At 34.0% G+C, this 21,701-nt stretch overlaps 1 protein-coding gene across 1 annotated transcript in view; it reads right to left on the reverse strand.

Annotated features, from left to right (window-relative positions):
- Positions 1 to 611: 611 nt before the first annotated feature.
- Positions 612 to 21,701, reverse strand: part of LOC143054972 (uncharacterized) — a 48,952-nt gene continuing 27,862 nt past the window's right edge. The window contains exons 6-14 of the mRNA XM_076228070.1: positions 17,021 to 17,263; positions 14,728 to 15,219; positions 13,719 to 13,825; positions 9,749 to 10,202; positions 7,555 to 8,330; positions 6,933 to 6,963; positions 4,495 to 4,766; positions 3,805 to 3,832; positions 612 to 1,392 (exon numbers count right to left, since the gene is read on the reverse strand). Of these exons, the coding sequence (XP_076084185.1) occupies positions 749 to 1,392; positions 3,805 to 3,832; positions 4,495 to 4,766; positions 6,933 to 6,963; positions 7,555 to 8,330; positions 9,749 to 10,202; positions 13,719 to 13,825; positions 14,728 to 15,219; positions 17,021 to 17,263 (3,047 nt within the window). The 3' untranslated portion in view covers positions 612 to 748. The remainder of the gene's footprint in view (positions 1,393 to 3,804; positions 3,833 to 4,494; positions 4,767 to 6,932; positions 6,964 to 7,554; positions 8,331 to 9,748; positions 10,203 to 13,718; positions 13,826 to 14,727; positions 15,220 to 17,020; positions 17,264 to 21,701) is intronic.

Genomic DNA, 21,701 nt, shown 5'->3' on the forward strand with positions numbered 1-21,701 from the left:
GCATGAAGGGGTACAACAGTCAACCGCCTGTTAAAAAGGAGAACAATTCACCAAAGAGGTTTACATACACTTATAATTATTTGTGTTAAACCTAACAATGAACAAGTGTAACTGCGACCTACAGCTCACTGATGATATTCATGAACGAATATTTTAAGGTAAACAGGAAGTTGTGGAGTGATTTATCTGAAAACACAGCACAAGGTAAAGCTGACATATATACACCCTAAAATCCTTGTAATGTAATTCCTGAGAAAAATGTGAAGAAAATGTTCAATTTTTATGTTATGTGTAAAATGATGTAAGTGTTTGGCTAACAGGAAATTGTTCAATTATGAATCTGATAACGCAACACACAGTACACTGACGTTTATAAACCCTGCAACCAAATGTCAGAAATTGTGGTATTTAATGTAACTCCTGAGAAAGATGCGACGAAAAATATTCATGGGACGATCGGACTGACGGACTGACAGACTGACTGTTGGGTGGACTGATTTGATGGACAGACAGAGGCCAAACAATAAACACTCAACTCACTTTTTCAAAGCGGGGTATGTTAACAGGGGATGGATCTGTTGAATGCTCATCGCAGAAATGAAATACAAAAGTAACGGTTAACAGAATTACTTATCTTTCAAACAATGAGGCTAAATTATGCACAATATTTTTCACTTCTTTTGCCTATAATATATTTTCCCTATTCAAATGCACATTTGTTTTTTATGATTCTCTATATGTGCCTTATTCATGCTATTGAACATTTCTTGAAAACCTTTCGACGACTTTGTGGTTTTTGTTCTGATTCTATTTTTGAGATCTTTGGAATTGCACCTTTGTCTTCTGATTGTTGTGAACCTATTAGTGTGTGTCGATCAACAGTCTCCGTCTTTCCCTGACTCTGTGATTTCTGTTCTGGTTCTATTTTTGGTTTCTTTGGAATTGCACCTTTACTTTTCGATTGTTGTGGACCTGTCAATGGGTTCAGATCAATCTGTGACTTTCGCTGACTCTGTGATTCCTGGTCTGATTTTAATTTTGGTTTCTTTAGAATTGCACCTTCACTTCTCGATTGTTGTGAAATTATAAGAGTGTTCGGATCAATATTCTTTAAAACTTCTTCTAAACAACGTGCACCTCTCCCTATGTTAACTAAAGCCTGCATAAGGACCCGTATTGTAGGTTTGATTAGTTGGTCTTCTCTCCACTTAAATAATACAACCCTATTCTGTTCTGCCAAGTCAGAAGGATTGTTGCTCTGTATATTTTCTAGGGTAGGAATTGATAGTCCAATTTCAGTGCCAAGTTGGAAAAACACTTGACCAATTAATGGAGCTAATGTATCTAGAATTTCATCCGTTGGAATGAAATCCAAGTAATCTGCTGGAATATCTGAAACATTATTTTATAATTATTTCTTTTTAGAATACTGCAAAGTTCATTGATCTGTGAAGATTTAAATGATATGAAATAAGCAGTACCTTGTTCTTAATGTTTTCATTCTGATATTTAAGCCTATAGCCCAGTAAATAGAAAGATACCGTGTTATTTTTGTAATCAGTTTAATTGAGGTCTGGAGCTGGGTTGTCAGAAAATGACAGAGCTTCAAGTCCTTTGTTAATCAATGTGTCATTGTCATTTTGATTAGTCTCTTTTGTTACCTTTTCTTACATCGGACCCAAGACTTTTTTAAACTGAGTTTTACTGTGCGTAATGTGTTGTGTTTGGATTTTTTACTTCATGGTATAGATGAATAGGGGTATGGTTGAGATCTCAAAACTAGAGGCTCTAAAGAGCCTGTGTCGCTCACCTTGGTCTATGTGAATATTAAACAAAGGAAGCAGATGGATTCATGACAGAATTGTGTTTTGGTGATGGTGATGTGTTTGTACATCTTACTTTACTGAACAATTATAATTATCTCTATCTATAATGAACTTGGCCCAGTAGTTTCAGTGGAAAATGTTAGTTAAAATTTACAAATTTTATGAAAATTGTTAAAAATTGACTGCAAAGGACAATAACTCCTTAGGGGTCAATTGACAATTTTTGTAATGCTGACTTATTTGTAGATCTTAGTTTGGTGATCATTTTTGCTGTTTACAGTTTATCTCTATCTATAATAATATTCAAGATAATAACCAAAAACAGCAAAATTTCCTTAAAATTACCAATTCAGGGGCAGCAACCCAACAACGGGTTGTCAGATTCATCTGAAAACTTAAGGGCAGACAGATCTTGACCTGATAAACAATTTAACCCCATGTCAGATTTGCTCTAAAGGCTGCGGTTTCAGAGTTATAAGCCAAAAACTGCATTTTACCCCTATGTTCTATTTTTAGCCATGGCGGCCATCTTGGTTGGTTGGCCAGGTCACGGGACACAAATTTTAAACTAGATACCCCAATGATGATTGTGGCCAAGTTTGGTTTAATTTGGCCCAGTAGTTTCAGGAGAGGATTTTTGTAAAAGATAACTAAGATTTACGAAAAATGGTTAAAAATTGACTATAAAGGGCAATAACTTCTAAAGAAATCAACAGACCATTTTGGTTTTGTTGACTTATTTGTAGATCTTACTTTGCTGAACATTTTTGCTGTTTACAGTTTATCTCTATCTATAATAATATTCAAGATAATAACCAAAAACAGCAAAATGTCCTTAAAATTACCAATTCAAGGGCAGCAACCTATCAACAGGTTGTCCAATTCATCTCAAAATTTCATGGCAGATAGATCTTGACCTGATAAACAATTTTACCATAGTCAGATCTGCTCTAAATGCTTTGGTTTTTGAGTGATAAGCCAAAAACTGCATTTTACCCGTATGTTCTATTTTTAGCCATGGCGGCCATCTTGGTTGGTTGGCCAGGTCACCGGACACAATTTTTTAACAAGATACCCCAATGATGATTGTGGTCAAGTTTGGTTTAATTTGGCCCAGTAGTTTCAGAGGAGAAGATTTTTGTAAAAGATAACTAAGATTTACGAAAAATGGTTAAAAATTTACTATTAAGGGCAATAACTCCTAAAGGGGTCAACAGACCATTTTGGTCCTGTTAACATATTTGTAGATCTTACTTTACTGAACATTTTTGCTGTTTACAGTTTATCTCTATCTATGATAATATTCAAGATAATAACCAAAAACAGCAAAATTTCCTTAAAATTACCAATTCAGGGGCAGCAACCTATCAACGGGTTGTGAGATTCATCTCAAAATTTCAGGGCAGATAGATCTTACCCTGATTAACAATTTTACCCCATGTTAGATTTGCTCTAAATGCTTTGGTTTTTGAGTTATAAGCCAAAAACTGCATTTTACCCCTATGTTCTATTTTTAGCCATGGCGGCCATCTTGGTTGGTTTGCCAGGTCACCGGACACAATTTTTAAACTAGATACCCTAATAATGATTGTGGCCAAGTTTGGTAAAAATTGGCCCAGTAGTTTCAGAGGAGAAGATTTTTGTAAAAGCTAACAACGGACGACGACGACGCTGGACGCCAAGTGATGAGAAAAGCTCACTTGGCCCTTCGGGCCAGGTGAGCTAAAAACATATTTGACCTCTTGTCCTTAGCCAGGACACTCTGGTCTTTGTTAGTCATGTATGATTTTTAAATTTAGTTTGTTTTATATATTTCCGAGTTTAGTATGACGACCATTATTACTGAACTAGTATACATTGTTGTTAAGGAGCCAGCTGACCTTCAGCTGTTTTCTGCTCTATGGTCGGGTTGTTGTCTCTTTGATACAATTCCCAATTTTCATTTCTAATTTTATTAAGTGACTGTATTTCTACTTACCTGTTTCTGCTTTGATGATTCTTCTTACCTGCAAACAAAAATTAAATATTTGCTTTTATGTATTTACAAAAAAAGATTAAAATCCTATTGACAACAATATTTGATGTTATATATTTACTGAAACAAACATTAAAAGTAAATGTATTTCATATATTTTGACATACGTCAGAGTTACGGACACTTTGTTAGCATGTTTGTAAGGCAAGTGCTGAAATCATAAATGCTAGAATACAACTTTCTCTATATTTAAGTCAGATTGGTTTGTAGCAGCAATTCCACCGTTGTCTTATTCCTATTCATCAATTTCAATATTATACTAGATTTCTAGGAATTCTATAACTCCCAAATTGTGCATTCAATGTCTGACATATTGTTACATACTTCAGGAGCGAGACGACAAATGTCAACAGAAAAGCAGGACCGTCTCACAGTTTCAGTGGACCTAAGTGTTTTGATTGGTTCCTGTTGGTTGCTTGTACAATCTTTGATTATACTTGATACAGTTGTCAAGAATTGCTGTTTGACTTTACATTTTTTTTTCTTTTCCTTTTATTTACTCTGATTAAAACCTTGGTGTCTTATAAATTTATTGGAAAATTTCAATACATTTGTTTTCAAAGAATAATAAAACTAACAGTGTTTCATTCAAAGACAAAACGAAAGAGTATTTAAAACTATGTACAAACTTACTTGACACAAAACATGGGTCGATATACCCATGTTGATCAGAGCTTCTGACAAAGTTTTGAAATTGGATTTAGCTTTTATCTCTTTCCACTTTGATAACAGCAAAAATTTGGCAACCTGTATATCTTTAGGATGATTGTATTCAACATCTTTCCATATCCTAAGCATTCCAAGATGTGTAACTAATTCATGCATTTTATTTGATTCGCAGTGGTTTGAAAAACGCAACAGTTCAATATCACTTGGTGTCTTGCTTAAAGCGTCATCGCTTAAACCTGAAATACACAATGCAATCATGATCTTTACCTTCAAAAACATCATTAAAACATAAATTAAGATGATTATATGATGTGGATTACTCAACCAGCTAAACATGAGGAAAAGTGCTTGAAAAAATATGTAAGGGTTCCGCGGAACCCAGTTTCTCAGCTACTTTTGCTGTTAATCGCAGACTCGACAAAAATGTGGAAAACATTAATAAAAATATTCCTCTCAATACTATCTTTTGATTGTTAGAAGCTTTTGTCCAAGTTTGGTAAAAATCTAGAATAGTTTATGAATCTAATAATTGTTTTAAAAACTTTAACTGCAGACAATGTACTAATGTCAACCGGAAGGCAAACTAAGTCCCTTCCAAGTACGAATAAACAAGTAAAAAATTTAAACAGAATTTCCTACTAGATACTAGCTTTAGAAGATCAACAGGTTTTACAACACAAGTCACCATTTGAAGTACATATAGGGAAACGTTAACAAACAAATCAACAGGTTTCACAATACAAGTCACCATTTAAAGTACACAGAGGGACACTTAAACAAACAGATGAACAGGTTTCACAACACAAGCTGCCATTTAACGTATAAAATTGAGAATGGAAATGGGGAATGTGCCTTAACGTATAAAATTGAGAATGGAAATGGGGAATGTGCCAAAGAGACAACAACCATAGAAAACAAGAGTGCACACGCTGAAATGTCTCGCGTTCTATACTAATCATTGATATTATGTTGATAGTCCTAAGTATAAAGCTAAGCTTTAATACAACTGTCACATAAACTTAACATTAACCAAGATAACTAAACAAAGACCAATGAACCTTGAAAATGAGGTCAAGGTCAGATGAACCATGCCAGGCAGACATGTACAGCTAACAATGCTTCTATACAACATATATAGTTGACCTATTACTTATAGTTTAAGAAAAATAGACCAAAACTCAAAAACTTAACACTGTGCAATGAACTGTGAAAATGAGGTCACGGTCAAATAAAACCTGCGTGACTGACATAAAGATCATAAAATATTTACATACACCAAATATAGATGACCTATGGCATATAGTATTAGATAAAGAGACCAAAACTCAAAAACTTAACTTTGACCATTAAACCATGAAAATGAGGTCAAGGTCACATGACATCTGCCCGCTAGATAGGTACACCTTACAATCATTCCATACAACAAATATAGTAGACCTATTGCATATAGTACGAGAAAAACAGACCAAAACACAAAAATTTAACTATAACCACTGAACCATGAAAATGAGGTCAAGGTCAGATGACACCTGCCAGTTGGACATGTACACCTTACAGTCCTTCCATACACCGAATATACTAGCCTTATTGCTTATAGTATCTGAGATATGGACTTGACCACCAAAACTTAACCTTGTTCACTGATCCATTAAATGAGGTCGAGGTCAAGTGAAAACTGTCTGACAGATATGAGGACCTTTCAAGGTAAGCACATATCAAATATAGTTATCCTATTACTTATAATAATAGAGAATTCAACATTACAAAAAATCTGAACTTTTTTTTCAAGTGGTCACTGAACCATGAAAATGAGGTCAAGGACATTGGACATGTGACTGACGGAAACTTCGTAACATGAGGCATCTATATACAAAGTATGAAACATCCAGGTCTTCTACCTTCTAAAATATAAAGCTTTTAAGAAGTTAGCTAACACCGCTGCCGCCGGAACACCATCCCTATGTCGAGCTTTCTGCAACAAAAGTTGCAGGCTCGACAAAAACAACAGCAGAAGGTCACCAACAGGTCTTCAATGTAGCGAGAAATTCCCGCACCCGGAGGCGTCCTTCAGCTGGCCCCTAAACAAATATATTAGGGACACTTAAACAAACAGATGAACAGGTTTCACAACACTAGTCACAATTTAAAGTACACAGAGGGACACTAAAACAAACAGATTAACAGGTTTCACAACACAAGTCAATACATTGTCAGTACATTGAGGAACAATTAAATATACAGATCAACACAAGTCACAAATTCAATTACATTGAGGGACACTTAAATTTACAGATCAACAGGTTTCACAACACAATTCATAATTTAAAGTCAATAGAGGGACACATATACACAAACACACATTTCTACAGATTGGAGTTATTTTGAAGTGTTACAATATTTACCTTGACATTCCTCTTCACACTGTTCTTTTGTCTAAAAATTAATATGAAAATTATTATTTCGAATAAAATATTACAAATATGTTTAAATGCGCATTATATTTAATTCAACTGGTATTAAACAGCTGTCATTTTGAGACAAACATCAATAATCTTTTGTTCTTCCTTTTATGTTTATCTTTCATCTGTGTTTCGATCAAGCAAGGTTATGCTTACTTTTTATGTGAAAAACGTTTGATACACGAAGGAATGGAAGAACAGACACACAGATAGATTAATGGACAGAGAAAACGATTACAAATTACTTCTAAAGAGTATTTTTAGGCATCATAATTCGGACATCATGAATATAAATTGATACAAAGTCTGCAATATAGAGCTCAACGCTAAAAAAAGGTTGGTTTACAGTTAAACCAGTGTAGAATGATTAGAAAATCATTCAAGAACATAAATTGATACAAAGTCTGCAAGATAATGCTCTAGACTATAACATAAGTGGGTTTATATATTAACTATAATACAATTACTTGTTTGACTCTTGGATTCTTATTATATTCTATGATTAATGTGTGTATAATTTGATTATGTTACTCATTTGATTATTTCCCTGATATGTAAAACACACCGGATCTTGATTCCAAACACGCCAGTGTCTTCTTTTGTGTGTTTGGTTATGTTTGTCACAAATCCATCCATTGGTCTGCTTGGCTTCTTCTGCACTGATGAAGCATTTTAAATTTGAACATGTATATTCAATGTGAAATGGCGATTGTTGGCTGCCTTTTGCATGGACTGTGGAGTGGTAGAAATCTGAGATTCTTTCCATTGTTACAACCAGGCATTCTTTAACACCTGTAGCTATATCAGGTACGATTAACCCAGAGGAGGTTCTGTGAATGATGTAAAGGAGAATCTTGTTGCCCTCAACGCATACAACGATGTCATGTGATTTGTCAAATGATAAACCAATAAATCCTGAGAACAGGAGTTGTCTCCCTTCATACTGCTTCACGGTCCACATGCTAAGACATGCACTGATCAGACGATTTGGTAGGGCTGGTGGTATAATAGTGCCTTTAAATAAAAACGCTAAGCATATAGCTCTCTCTGGTGTACATTCTTCGTCCATGAAGTTGGTGGTATTTCTCTCTGTAACCATACAGGGAACAAAGAAGTTTTCCACTGGTAACCGACTTCCTGTAGATGTATCATATCTCCGTTGCTCTGCTAGGATATCTAAATAAATCAAGCTGTTAAATATAAACTCTTTGTATGGCAATATTGCACTGAAATCTTTTTGCTCCCAGATTAGGTAGAGGTCTTCCCGTCTTATGGTCCCATATTTTGACATTCTTTTAAAAGTTTCATGAATTTTCTTTTCCTCTGGCCAAAATACTTTATCTGCAAAATATAAAAAACATAAAAAACGCTTTAAAAAGAGGATGATTGGGTTGATTGCCAATGTAACAACTATCCACCGGAGACCAACCAACTTGAATGCAACTAAGGATAAATATGTAATTAATCAATGTTCACTTGAAAGCAAACTTAATCTTGTTTTAAGCAAAATATGAAGGAGCTCATAACCTTCATAATTTGGAATGACATAAATACCTGTCACAAAGGACCTCATAACCTTCATAATTTGGAATGACATAAATACCTGTCACAAAGGACCTCATAACCTTCATAATTTGCAATGACATGAATGCCTGTCACAAATCAAAACCTCCGCGATAAGTATTCACATAAAGGAACTCATATCCTCTTTAATAAGTATGGACATAAATACCTGTCATAAAGGCCCCTAACCTTCATAATAAGTATTGACATAAATACCTATCACAAAGGACTTCATAACCTTCATACTAGGTAGTGATATACATACCTGTCACAAAAGACTTCATAACCTTCATACTAAGTAGTGATATTAATACCTATTACAAAGGACTTCATAACCTTCATACTAGGTAGTGATATACATACCTGTCACAAAAGACTTCATAACCTTCATACTAAGTAGTGATATACATACCTGTCACAAAAGACTTCATAACCTTCATACTAAGTAGTGATATACATACCTGTCACAAAAGACTTCATAACCTTCATACTAAGTAGTGATATTAATACCTATTACAAAGGACTTCATAACCTTCATACTAAGTAGTGATATACATACCTGTCACAAAAGACTTCATAACCTTCATACTAAGTAGTGATATTAATACCTATTACAAAGGACTTCATAACCTTCATACTAGGTAGTGATATACATACCTGTCACAAAAGACTTCATAACCTTCATACTAAGTAGTGATATTAATACCTATTACACAGGACTTCATAACCTTCATACTAGGTAGTGATATACATACCTGTCACAAAAGACTTCATAACCTTCATACTAAGTAGTGATATACATACCTGTCACAAAAGACTTCATAACCTTCATACTAAGTAGTGATATACATACCTGTCACAAAAGACTTCATAACCTTCATACTAAGTAGTGATATACATACCTGTCACAAAAGACTTCATAACCTTCATACTAAGTAGTGATATACATACCTGTCACAAAAGACTTCATAACCTTCATACTAGGTAGTGATATACATACCTGTCACAAAAGACTTCATAACCTTCATACTAAGTAGTGATATTAATACCTATCACTAAGGACTTCACAACCTTCATACTAGGTAGTGATATTAATACCTATCACTAAGGACTTCATAACCTTCATACTAGGTAGTGATATTGATACCTGTCACAAAGGACTTCATAACCTTCATACTAAGTAGTGATATACATACCTGTCACAAAAGACCTCATAACCTCCACCATGAGTAAGGGGTTGATGATTACGAAATCTTTAAGTTGTGGAGTCTCAAAGTACACTATCTTCCCCAGGGAGTGGTGGAAATTTAGGAAATCTTTGAGTTGGTCTGGGGACAGTACAGACACCTTGCTTATAGCATTCAATTCTTCTACATCCTCTAATGATAAGATTTGTTTTCCTTCTGCCACCAGCTCTGCTATCTCGAGTTCAAGGGGAACACACGCATTGGGCATCTTCTCCCCCCAACAAGGATGTTCAAACGTAAGTTCTGTGATGGCTTTCTTGAGGACTTCAATTTCTGTATCTGTGTTATCCCTTGCATTGACAAATATCCGTTGTGTTAGAACTAGGTGGTTTCGTCCCTCGTGGTCCTTGAACAATTCCTCTACTCCATTGTACAACTCCTCACGCCTGGACTCAACATCCTCCTTCAAAGTGATAATTTAAGATATGACATTATCAATTTTTAAAATTACATTTTTTTTAAAAACGTCAATGATAGTAAAGTAAAAAGAGTAAAAAATAGAAAAAGAATTTTACAAACAATGCATGTTTTTTTAATTTTTTTTATAGAATACAGTGGTTTACAAGATAAAAGACAAAACTTGCATCTTACTCCTATGTTCTATTTTAAGCCATGTCGGCAATCTTTTAAAACTAATTGCCGTAATGATGATTGCAGCCAAGTTTGATAAATGTGGACCAGAAGTATTTTCTGTTTTGTATATCTGGCCATATTGATCAGTTTTGCTCATTAAAGTTTCTCTTGATCTGTTACTGTTAATTGATAATAGGCAAAAATGAGTGAAATGTGAAAAAAACTCATCATTAAGGGGGATTTTTCCAATAAGGAGTTCACTGTCGTTTCTGGCCATAGTACCTTATTTGTAGATATAAAAAAGAAGATGTGGTATGATTGCCAATAAGACAACTCTCCACTAGAGACCAAATGATACAGAAATTAACAACTATAGGTCACCGTACGGCCTTAAACAATGAGCAAAGCCCATACCACATAGTCAGCTATAAAAGGCCCCGAAATGGCAACGTAAAACAATTCAAACGAGAAAACTAGCGGCCTTATTTATGTAAAAAATGAACGAAAAACAAATATGTAGCACATAAACAAACGACAACCACTGAATAGCAGGCACCTGACTTGGGATAGGCACATATATACAGAATGTGGCGGGGTTAAACATGATAGTGGGATCCCAACCCTCCCCTAACATGGGACAGGGGTGTAACAATACAACATAGAGATGAACTATTAAAGTCAGTTGAAAAAGGCTTAACCCATCAGATAGATACAAATACTACAAATACAAGTGGACGTGGCCAGATACTTGTACATCCCAACAACGAAGAGACACCAAGTACAGATCTGAGAGTACTCAAAGCCACTAACAACTAATAAAAAATCATGCATCTAAGACTAAATTATCAATGAATACACATCCAACATCCAATGGATTTAGTTTGAAGACGTCATAAACAGTCAGAGAAAAACAGGACCTTGTGCAATGCCAAGATACAGGCATCGACAGACTGTAGATCCATGAATGTGTATATGTATATGAAATAATATTTAGTTTGCTTTTAATTTACTGATAAACAAGAATGTGTCCAAAGTACACGGATGCCCCACTCGCATTATCATTTTCCATGTTCAATGGACCGTGAAATTGGGTACAAAATCTAATTTGGCCTTAAAAGTAAATTGATATACCAAAAGGGAACATATGTATTAAGTTTCAAGTTGATTGGACTTTAACTTCATTGAAAACTACCTTGACCAAAAACTTTAACCTGAAACTCTCACTTTTAGTTTCTATGTTCAGTGGACCATGAAAATGGGGTCAAAAGATTAATTTTGTTTAAAAATAAGAAAGATCATATCATAAGGAACATGTGTACTAAGTTTCAAGTTGATTGGACTTTAGCTTCTTCAAAAACTACCTTGACCAAAAACTTTAACCTGAAATGGGACGGACGGACGCACAGACCAGAAAACATAATGCCCCTCTACTATCGTAGGTGGGGCATAAAAAATCAATATTAATACCAATAAAAACAATATTCAATGATCTAATTACAGTGTTGCATTGGTAACCTTTTAGAATAAGTTTATTTAAAAGGATCGATAAGTTTACCTGAGGATCATTTCTATATTTCAGGGCACAGTAAACAACATTTCAGTAAAAATGAGGATGTGCTATCCGTTTAAAATAAGTTTTCTACAGGTTCAACCAAACTTTAGAACCAAATCTTTATATTTTGGAAGAATTTAGTTAAGGTTTTAAGTAATTTGTGGTAACGAAATCTCTGACTTGATAATTTACCAGAAATACATTGATTATGTCCGTTAAAATAAACTAGAGGCTCTCAAGAGCCTGTGTGGCTCACCTGTTAATGTGTTTACTGATGTCGGCCATCTTTGTTGGTAGGCGGGGTCATTAGACACTCTTTTTAAAAATAAATACCCTAGTATTATGATTGTGGCCAAGTTTGGTTAAATTTGGCCAAGTAGTTTCAGAAAAGATTTTTATACAAGTTACAAATATGAGGAAAAGTTGTTTAATATTGACTCTAAAGGGCAATAACTCCTTAGGGGGTCCTCTAACAATTTTGATCATGCTGACTTATTTGTAGATCTTACTTTGTTGAACATTATTGCTGTTTACAGTTTATCTTTATCTATAATAGTATTCAAGATAATAACCAAAAACTGCAAAATTTTCTTAAAATAACCATTTCAGGGGCAGCAACCCAACAACACGTTGTCCGATTCGTCTGAAAATTTCAGGGCAGATAGATCTTCACCTGATAAACAATTTTACCCTTTGTCAGATTTGCTCTAAATGCTTTGGTTTTTGAGTTATAAGCCAAAAACTGCATTTTACCCCTATGTTCTATTTTTAGCCATGGCGGCCATCTTGGTTGGTTTGACGGGTCACGCCACACATTTTTTAAACTAGATATCCCAAGGATGATTGTGGCCAAGTTTGGTAGAATTTGGCCCAGTAGTTTCAGAGGAGAAGATTTTTGTAAAAGTTTACGGACGACGGACGACAGACGCAGGACGACGGACGCCAAGTGATGAGAAAAGCTTTCAGGTCAGGTGAGCTAAAAATGTCACAACAGATACGGGCATAGCGAGCGAGTTGTGAAATATAAACACCGTAAGATGGTGCCAAAGGAACATCACCATCCAAAAAGGGAAAATAAACTAAGAGAACGAAAATCGTCCCTTTTAACGTAAATTTTAGTGTGGAGTTTCCCGTTTAAAACAGAAATACCTGTATCTAGGAAAGGACAGTTAATACTGTTTAAATTTGATTTATTTAAAGTAAGTTTCTTTGGGTAAATTTCAGCAGTATATTGAGAAAACTCTTGATTATTTAACGAAAAAAAAAAATATCATCAAGATAACGGTAAGTATTGTTGAATTTATTAATTAAATGCATTTGAGACGAGTTTTTACTGAGTTTTGTCATAAGCTGTGATTTATATTTGGCAAAACTTTTAGGAATTTCGGTCCTCAATGCTCAACTTTGTATTGTATTTGGCCTTTTTAACTTTATGGATTCAAGCGTCACTGATGAGTCTTTTGTAGACGGAACCCGCGTCTGATGTAAATAGAAAATGTAATCCTGGTATCTATGATGAGTTTATTCATAACAGTACAAAAACATGTCTGCTATTAAAGGGGTGCAATTAGTGCCAATAGGAATACCTACAACATGTCAATAAACTTTGTTGCCGAAACGTACATAAATATTATCAAGGAGAAAATTAACAGCTTCAATCATCCCATCACACCTCCAGTAAGTATATCAAGCATATTTACCTTTCTTGTTTTAATGATCATTTATAAATATAACTGGACACGAAAAAACATTGACTTGATCAGCCTCCTGTTATATCTAAATTATATTACTTACCACTGGTATTTTGTCTTTGTGAGTGGCAACAAATAAGATCTTCGGAATGCCTACATATACCACCTTACAATATGTTAGAATAGAGTTAACCCAATGTTGAAGGAATACTGAAATATAAAAACAATATGAAAAAATAAAATCAAAGTTAAATAAAATTAGAAACTGGTATGTCATAATTAATAATGATAAAAACCAAAGAAATACATTTTATTAAGGAGCAAATTGACAGATAATTTATTTTTGATGACGGAAATCCATGTAAAATAAAATACAACGACTGTCCCCTGCATAGCACATATTTCACCTTGGAAAGGTCCGTCCAGTGGCAGTTTCTTAAAAAAATAACCTTTTTTTGGTTCTTTTCCCTCTACAAATTTTTTTAGAAAACACAGACTTGACTGCAAATGTAAAGCTATTTAAGATATATTTAATATTTCAAAGGGGCATGAATGCTTAAAGATAATTAATTGGCACTGATTTTCGAAATTATCTACGATACTACTGAGATATACTTAATATAAATTTCATAAAAAATCTGGCAAGAATTGAACATATGAGATCACTAACAATAACTGTTTTAAAAGTAACTAATCGGCACTCATTTCTAGTTTATTATTAATATAATTTTGTAATATATGTCAATTATTTAGTTTTAATGATTTTTTATCACTAGTATTGTTTTTGTACAGCCCTATTTATCAATAAATGATTTTTTCATGAAAATTCGAAATTCAAAGTTTCCCTTGAACAACATAAACATGATCAACACAGATAACAAAGCTACGGTAACTATTCAATGGGACAGTACACTTTGCAAAAAATTAAATCACAGGTAAATTCCAACTGATTATTGGGAAAGCTTTCATTGTCTTCACAATATTAAAGTAAGTATTGGCACAGTAACCTGGAAGCCTTGTTTTTACTGATGATAATGTAGATGCTTTTTTAACATAATAAACAATAAATGATGTTCAATATGAGTGTTTGTATTGTAACTAACATACAATACCTGCTGGGGTTGGTGTCATGTGCTGTCCTGGAAAACACAGAACATCTGGGACTAGTTCATGTAATCCTTTGCTTCCGTCGAATACCACAAGAAACAAAGCTCTGAACGTCATGAAGGTTTGGTGTGTGGTATAGTAGACATACTGTCCACCAAAGTCCCAAAAAATCAGTCTTCCTACTTTCATCTTGTAGTTTCCACTTTTAAGGACTTTTTCCATTCTCTTTCTTATTTCTTCTCTTGTCATTTTTGATTTCATGTTTGTTTTTAACTCTGGTATTCTCTTGGACACACTGTCAGATATTTGAGGTGACAAAGGTTTGGCTGCTAGGGACTGTTGGGAGGGACCAGCGGTCATCACTTTACCATCACTTCTAACAAGGGGTGAATCTGGTAAATGTGGTTTCTTTGGCGTTGTTTCTTCTTTTCTTTCATCCTCTTCTACTGAAGTCATCAACACCTTATTGTAAACCACATCTAAAGCGTCATACGTTTCTGTAAAATAATATATATCACTTGAATAGATAATATTAAAAAAAAAATTATTTTCGTTTAATAATGTGTTGTTGTTATACTGATACCATCTTTTTAAATAATCATCAAAAGACATGCTCAAGGCCAAAAGCATTGAATGATTTTTAACAAAACCATAACATATGCCTCAACAGAATAAATAAGGTGCCTATATGTATATGTCATACTGTCTTTTTAGCAAAGACAAAAACTACCATTTTGTCTGTTTTATTCCTGTGTTTTAACTTTGAGCAGGAAATTTAGGAATGAATTTGAAGCTAGAAGCCTCAGGTATGATTTAAGTTCAGTTTAAAAAGAAGAAATATTTAAAAAAAAAAAATACAGACAGAACGGCAGTAGATAAACAGACGATAAACTCCAAGTTTATAGCTAACACTTAGCATTCTGTGAGTATTGCATGGCAATACATAGTCCCCTACCAGTTTAAAATTCATTGTATTAGAACAAAATTCTAACTTGATCTATAACTTGTCATAATGTAAACTATTTAACAAATATCAAGTCAATAAGTCAAGGACCATTTATTAATCTGCACTCAATCATTAGACTGGAAAACAAATTAAACTTGATTTGTAACTTGTCATGATAAAACTATATACCAATTAACAAATCAATACCTTCAAGCATGACGAAAATTAGTGCTGAAAACTGATTATTTGAGTGAATTTTGTAAGTCAAAGGACCATAACTCTGCAAAAAATCTTCAGACCGGAACAAAATTCAAACTTGATCTGTAACTTGTCATGATAAAACTTATATACACCAAATAGCCAATCAATAATTATATATTCAAGCATGGAGTAGATAAATGGAGGAATGTACCCATGGGACACAGATGATGCCCCTGCTTGCATATAACGTTAGAAAGGGATATAACTCAAGAACTGTAAAAGTGACGCTACCCAAATTTGTACTTGATCTGAGTTTTATGGTAATAAGCATTGTGCATAAGTTTCATAACATTTGGAGGCAAACTAAAGTTTAACTGAGAACAGACACATTATATTTTAGGAATTTTTCCAATTGTATAAGGGGCACAACTCTAGAACGGTAAAAGTGACGTCACCAAAATTAAAACTTGATCTGTGTTTTGTGGTAATATGCATTGTGTATATAAAGTTTCATAACATTTGGTTAAGGCCAGCTAAGTAAGAGAACAGAAATCAATTTTGGGATGTACGCCCTTCACAACGGCTGGGGCATAAAAAGTGTGGAAAACTGATTTGCCGGACTGATCGATGGACAGGCAGACAAACAGAGTGCAACCTGAAGTTCCTTTCGACTCCGTCGGTAGGGTACTAATAAAGAGCTATGCAATGAGTACATTATAGTATATCCTTTTGAACTTGCTGTATGAATCAAATATTATATGCAGAAGTTTTTTTGTTTTTTTATCAGAAGTCCATATAACGGCCCTGTAGAAAAAAAATGCACAACAATATCTTAAGCCGGTTAAGGCATATAAAAATTGCCAAAAATATGACCATTAACATGATAAAAGGACAATATCTCTGAATATCAGACTAGAATTTTGTTTAAATCATAAGAGAAACTATATTCACCAATCCCAACAATAGTGTTAAGTTCATATTACCGTTGAATTCGTTTAATAAGCCGCAGGTTTTTTCTACATGATCTATGTGAAGGAAAAAATGTCTTTGTCTTTTCAAGTTATGAAGATTCTGAAGCTAATAGAGAGGTGGAGATACCAAAGAGGTATTCAAATATAAATGAAAAGTTTTAATGTTGTAGATATTCCTACCTGGATCAATATAAATCCAGCTTCTAGTCTCAACATCAAGGCCACAGCGACCTTCTAGTAGGGAAATCCCATCAGTAGGATGTCTTCCCTCTGGGACGACATCACCAGCTAAGATCTTGACAAGACTCGATTTTCCGACCGCGAACTGGCCTGTTACCATACAGCGCATGTCATAGGAAACATACGTTCCACTGCCAAGTAACCTGTTTAACATAGTGGACTTTGTCTGTGTGTGGATTGGATCTGTAATTATAACTTTTTCTATAAAAATATCATTAAGTCTAAGTTTAATAAAGATTTGTTAACCAATTTAAAAGTTTGTTTTCAATATTTTTCATTAACAAATCATTAAAAGTCTATGTCAAACATGGATTGATTGTTGTTTGTGTAACGTCCAGTTATCTATAAGGTCACATGATCCCAAGTGTCTACGACTTACGGTTTCTGATTTAAAGTGGCCAATTGACTTTGTTTAATTTTCAAAGAAGCATAACCCAACCAAGGAGAATAAATAAATTAAAGTCACGGGGTGAGTTCTTGAACAAATTTCACTCATCGGTTTTGGTCTTCCTATGACAGTTAAGACATTTATTTACTAACAAGATTTTTTGGTTTGGGTTTTGGGCAGATAACTCTGGACTGACAAAATTTTGAGACTGACAGGGTGAGATCCAGATAGCTGTTTTTGATAACATTATTAAGTGTGAACCTTATGGTGGTGTCTTACGGTTACGGAGGGAAATTGTGTCAAAATTTGGCAGCAGAATATTAGCAATAAGAAGAAATATAGTAAGGTATTTCCCTTTTAGAAAAGCATAGACCTTATCAATATTAACTTTTATAGTCAATTCTAATAATCAATGTTAATATATACTAGAATTATTCAGTGAAAACTCTGCAAACTATTGACGATTGACTTGTATTAACCTGACTTTGTATATGCACAATTGAATACAAGAAGTGGATGGAACCAGGTGTCAAGTGTGTCAAACCTCAAACTTGTATGACAGTAGTCACAATTGAATACAAGAAGTGGAGGGAACCAGGTGTCAAGTGTGCCACGCCTCAAACTTATATGACAGTAATCACAATTGAATACAAGAAGTGGAGGGAACCAGGTGTCAAGTGTGTCATGCCTCAAACTTGTATGACAGTAATCACAATTGAATACAAGAAGTGGAGGGAACCAGGTGTCAAGTGTGTCAAGCCTCAAACTTGTATGACAGTAGTCACAATTGAACACAAGCAGTGGAGGGAACCAGGTGTCAAGTGTGTCAAGCTTCAAACTTATATGACAGTAATCACAATTGAATACAAGAAGTGGAGGGAACCAGGTGTCAAGTGTGTCATGCCTCAAACTTGTATGACAGTAGTCACAGTTGAATACAAGTGGAGGCTAGGAACCAGGTGTCAAGTGCGTCAAGCCTCAAACTTGAATGACAGTAATCACAATTGAATACAAGAAGTGGAGGGAGCCAGGTGTCAAGTGTGTCAAGCCTCAAACTTGTATGACAGTAATCACAATTCCATTTAATGATGTATCTATGAAGTCAATGCCTCCAAACTTACATCATGTACATAGCTTTGTATTAATAACTCTTGCACAAACAAACACATTTGTTTGTTTATTTATACATATGTGGCCGACAAAAAGGATACTTCTCCAATTAATTTTGACTTTTACTTTCAATTCTGACATTTTGGACTAAAATTCATTTTGTTGTTTAATTATTTATTCTATATTTTGGTTTCTATTTACATTTCGTATCGATAACTTTTAATCAACATGTTTTGATGTGTTAATTTGAAATCCTCATTTTGTAGATTGAGTGACATATTTTAATTTGTTACCTTATAAGTGACATTTACAATATTCATAAATGTATGTTCCTAAAGAAAGACGAAAGATACCAAAGGGACATTGAAACTCACAAGTCAAAAATAAACTGACAACGCCATGGCTAAAACAAAGAAGACCAAAGGGACATTCAAACTCACATCAAGTCAAAAATAAACTGACAATGTAATGGCTTAAAAAGAAGACCAAAGGACAAACAATAACACACAAAACACACCACATAAACCTAAAGACTGAGCAATACGAACCCCACCACAAACTGGGGTTGATTGTCATAATCACACTATTACTTCACATTCATTCTTCCAAGTTTTATAAATAGTATAAACTTTACAATGAACAATATCACTCAGATGGATTTTTTTGTTATGTTTATACTTGTCAATTCAATTGTGTATAAATACTTGTTTACAATTTTAATAAATAAGATTGGACTGAGGACTTTACACTGACCGCTGTCCATCGGAAATAAAAGTATTCCATGCTGAATTACTGAATTATTCGTCGCGAGTTCTAGAGTCTTAAGCGCTTGTTTGTACCAGAGTTTAAGACCTAGAGTTATCATTGTCAATCAGTGTATTCTTTCATTGTGTGATCAGGTGCATCACACAGTTTCAATAACAAGAGGCCTTTAAGTCAGGCTCTTGTTACACAATTCTACAAGTCACAAAGTTTTTCCCGGTAACACATCTGCTTTACCAAACAGATTGAGTCAGCACGAGTAGCACAATTGATTTTTATTGTACACGCTGTGTCTGACATACTCAAGGACTTGCATTTAATTGAAAATCTTTTTAAACTAATTTTATCTTCAGTTAATTCTTTGAAAAAAAATACATCTGATCAATTCTTAATCATTCACTTTTGCCACATAGTTAAATTTAAAGAATGATTTTATGTAGCAAAGATCAAACGTAACTATAGTCATGATAGTTAAAAAATTAAATGATAATCCTTTTAAAATCCACAAAGTGTACTCTACTTGACAATTTACAGTACAGCAACTTGTAATTAAATATTTGACACATAATAGGTTTCTGACACAGAATAACTAGTCAAAGTACATGAAGAACTTAGAATTGGTTATATGCTTTGATTTAATATTATTTTTTTTGCTTTTATTCAATACACCATGCTGTTGTTAATTGACTCCCCCCACCCCCACCTAATATTCGAGCTTGATACAGGTCTGAATTTGGATTGTAATTTAATATTTGACATATTATAGATTTCTGAATAAATGTAGTCAAAGAACTTGAAATTGGTTATATGAATTGAATTTATATTCAATTAAAGATGTCTTGCTGTTGTGTTATACACTGTGCTGTTGTTCAATACTTAGTTAATCTGTTGTCAGACTCAACAAATAAAGTTACATTAATTCTCAATGTCATATTAGAAATTTATGAAAATCAAAAGGGAGCTTACATCAACATGATCAATAGATATAAACAATTCCCCAAAGTGTCATGAGAATTGCTGACAGAATTTTAAAGTTATTGTCCGAAAACTGGAAAATCCCCCTTTTTTAATGAATAAAACCCCATAACTCAGAAATGTAAGATGTAAAATTTATAAAATTCTAAAGGGAGCTTACATCAATAGATATAAACAATCACCAAAGAACTGCTGAAAGCATTATTGAGTTTTTTTGTGAAGAACTGGAAAATCACCTTTTTTATTAAATAAAACCCCGTAACTCGGAAACGTAAAATGTAAAACAAATAAAACACCAAAGGGAGCTCACGTCAATAGATATAAACAATTCTCCAAAGTCTTATGCAAATTGGTCAAAGCGTTTTTGAGTTAATGTCCGACATGTTGACGACAGACAACAGTATACCATAATACGTCCCGTAAACGGGCGTATCAAAAGAATCATCTAGTGTTGTGTTTCTAATGTCGGTCAGTATAGTTCAGAAATAATTTTGTGACTTGTAAAAGATTTTTCCAGAAAGATCTATTTTGATATTTGATTATTGATTTCTACTACCAGAGGGGACAATATATGTACAGTACGTATGTCTTCAGGGCAAAATTTAGCTGGTTTAAAATCTACAAACAAAAGACCTACTACTAAACCTGTGAATACTGTTCAGACATTGCTTACAGCAAAAGTGGATAAGAATAAACCTGACCACCTAGTAAACAACCTCATTCAGACGTATCTAATAAATTACATCCCAGCTCCTTTGTTTTAACAGGGGTGATCTGAGCCGGATCACCCCTACTCGATCACCCCAGTTTAAGTTTCTTTGTTATGTATGCTTCCCGTATGAGAATATTAGGAGGATTCCGCTTAAAAATAGCAGGAACCCAGGCGGAATCCACCTAAAAATTAAGACTTATAGACGGAATTAAGGCGGACATGGAATATTAAAAAAAATCCGCCTGAAGTATCAAAGACCTTAGGCGAAATATTTACTACTTTCCTGTTGAGTTAACAGGATTTCTTTAGTAAAAGAAATATCATAGACGGAATGCTGGACTCAGTATATTTGTTCAAGTTTGTTAGGAGGAAATTGGACTTAAAAGATTTTGTTCAAATTTATCAGGCGGGAATTGTACTTAGAAATTTTTTCTAACTTTTGAGGCAGAATTGTTCTTTTAATTTTTTTTTCAAATGAAAATGTATCATTACTGATGAGAGAGTGCATGCATGGTGATTATTTGGGCCATAAAGCCAGTATTTGTACCCCCCCTGAAATCCAACATATTTAATATTTTTATATTTAAAGAGTCTTAAAGATGGCATATTAAATTCAATTAAATTCAAATTGTGATAGCATTGTTAGGTAATTTATAACTTTATGTTATGTGTTG

Source organism: Mytilus galloprovincialis, chromosome 12, assembly GCF_965363235.1.
Source record: "Mytilus galloprovincialis chromosome 12, xbMytGall1.hap1.1, whole genome shotgun sequence".
NCBI classification, from domain to species: domain Eukaryota; kingdom Metazoa; phylum Mollusca; class Bivalvia; order Mytilida; family Mytilidae; genus Mytilus; species Mytilus galloprovincialis.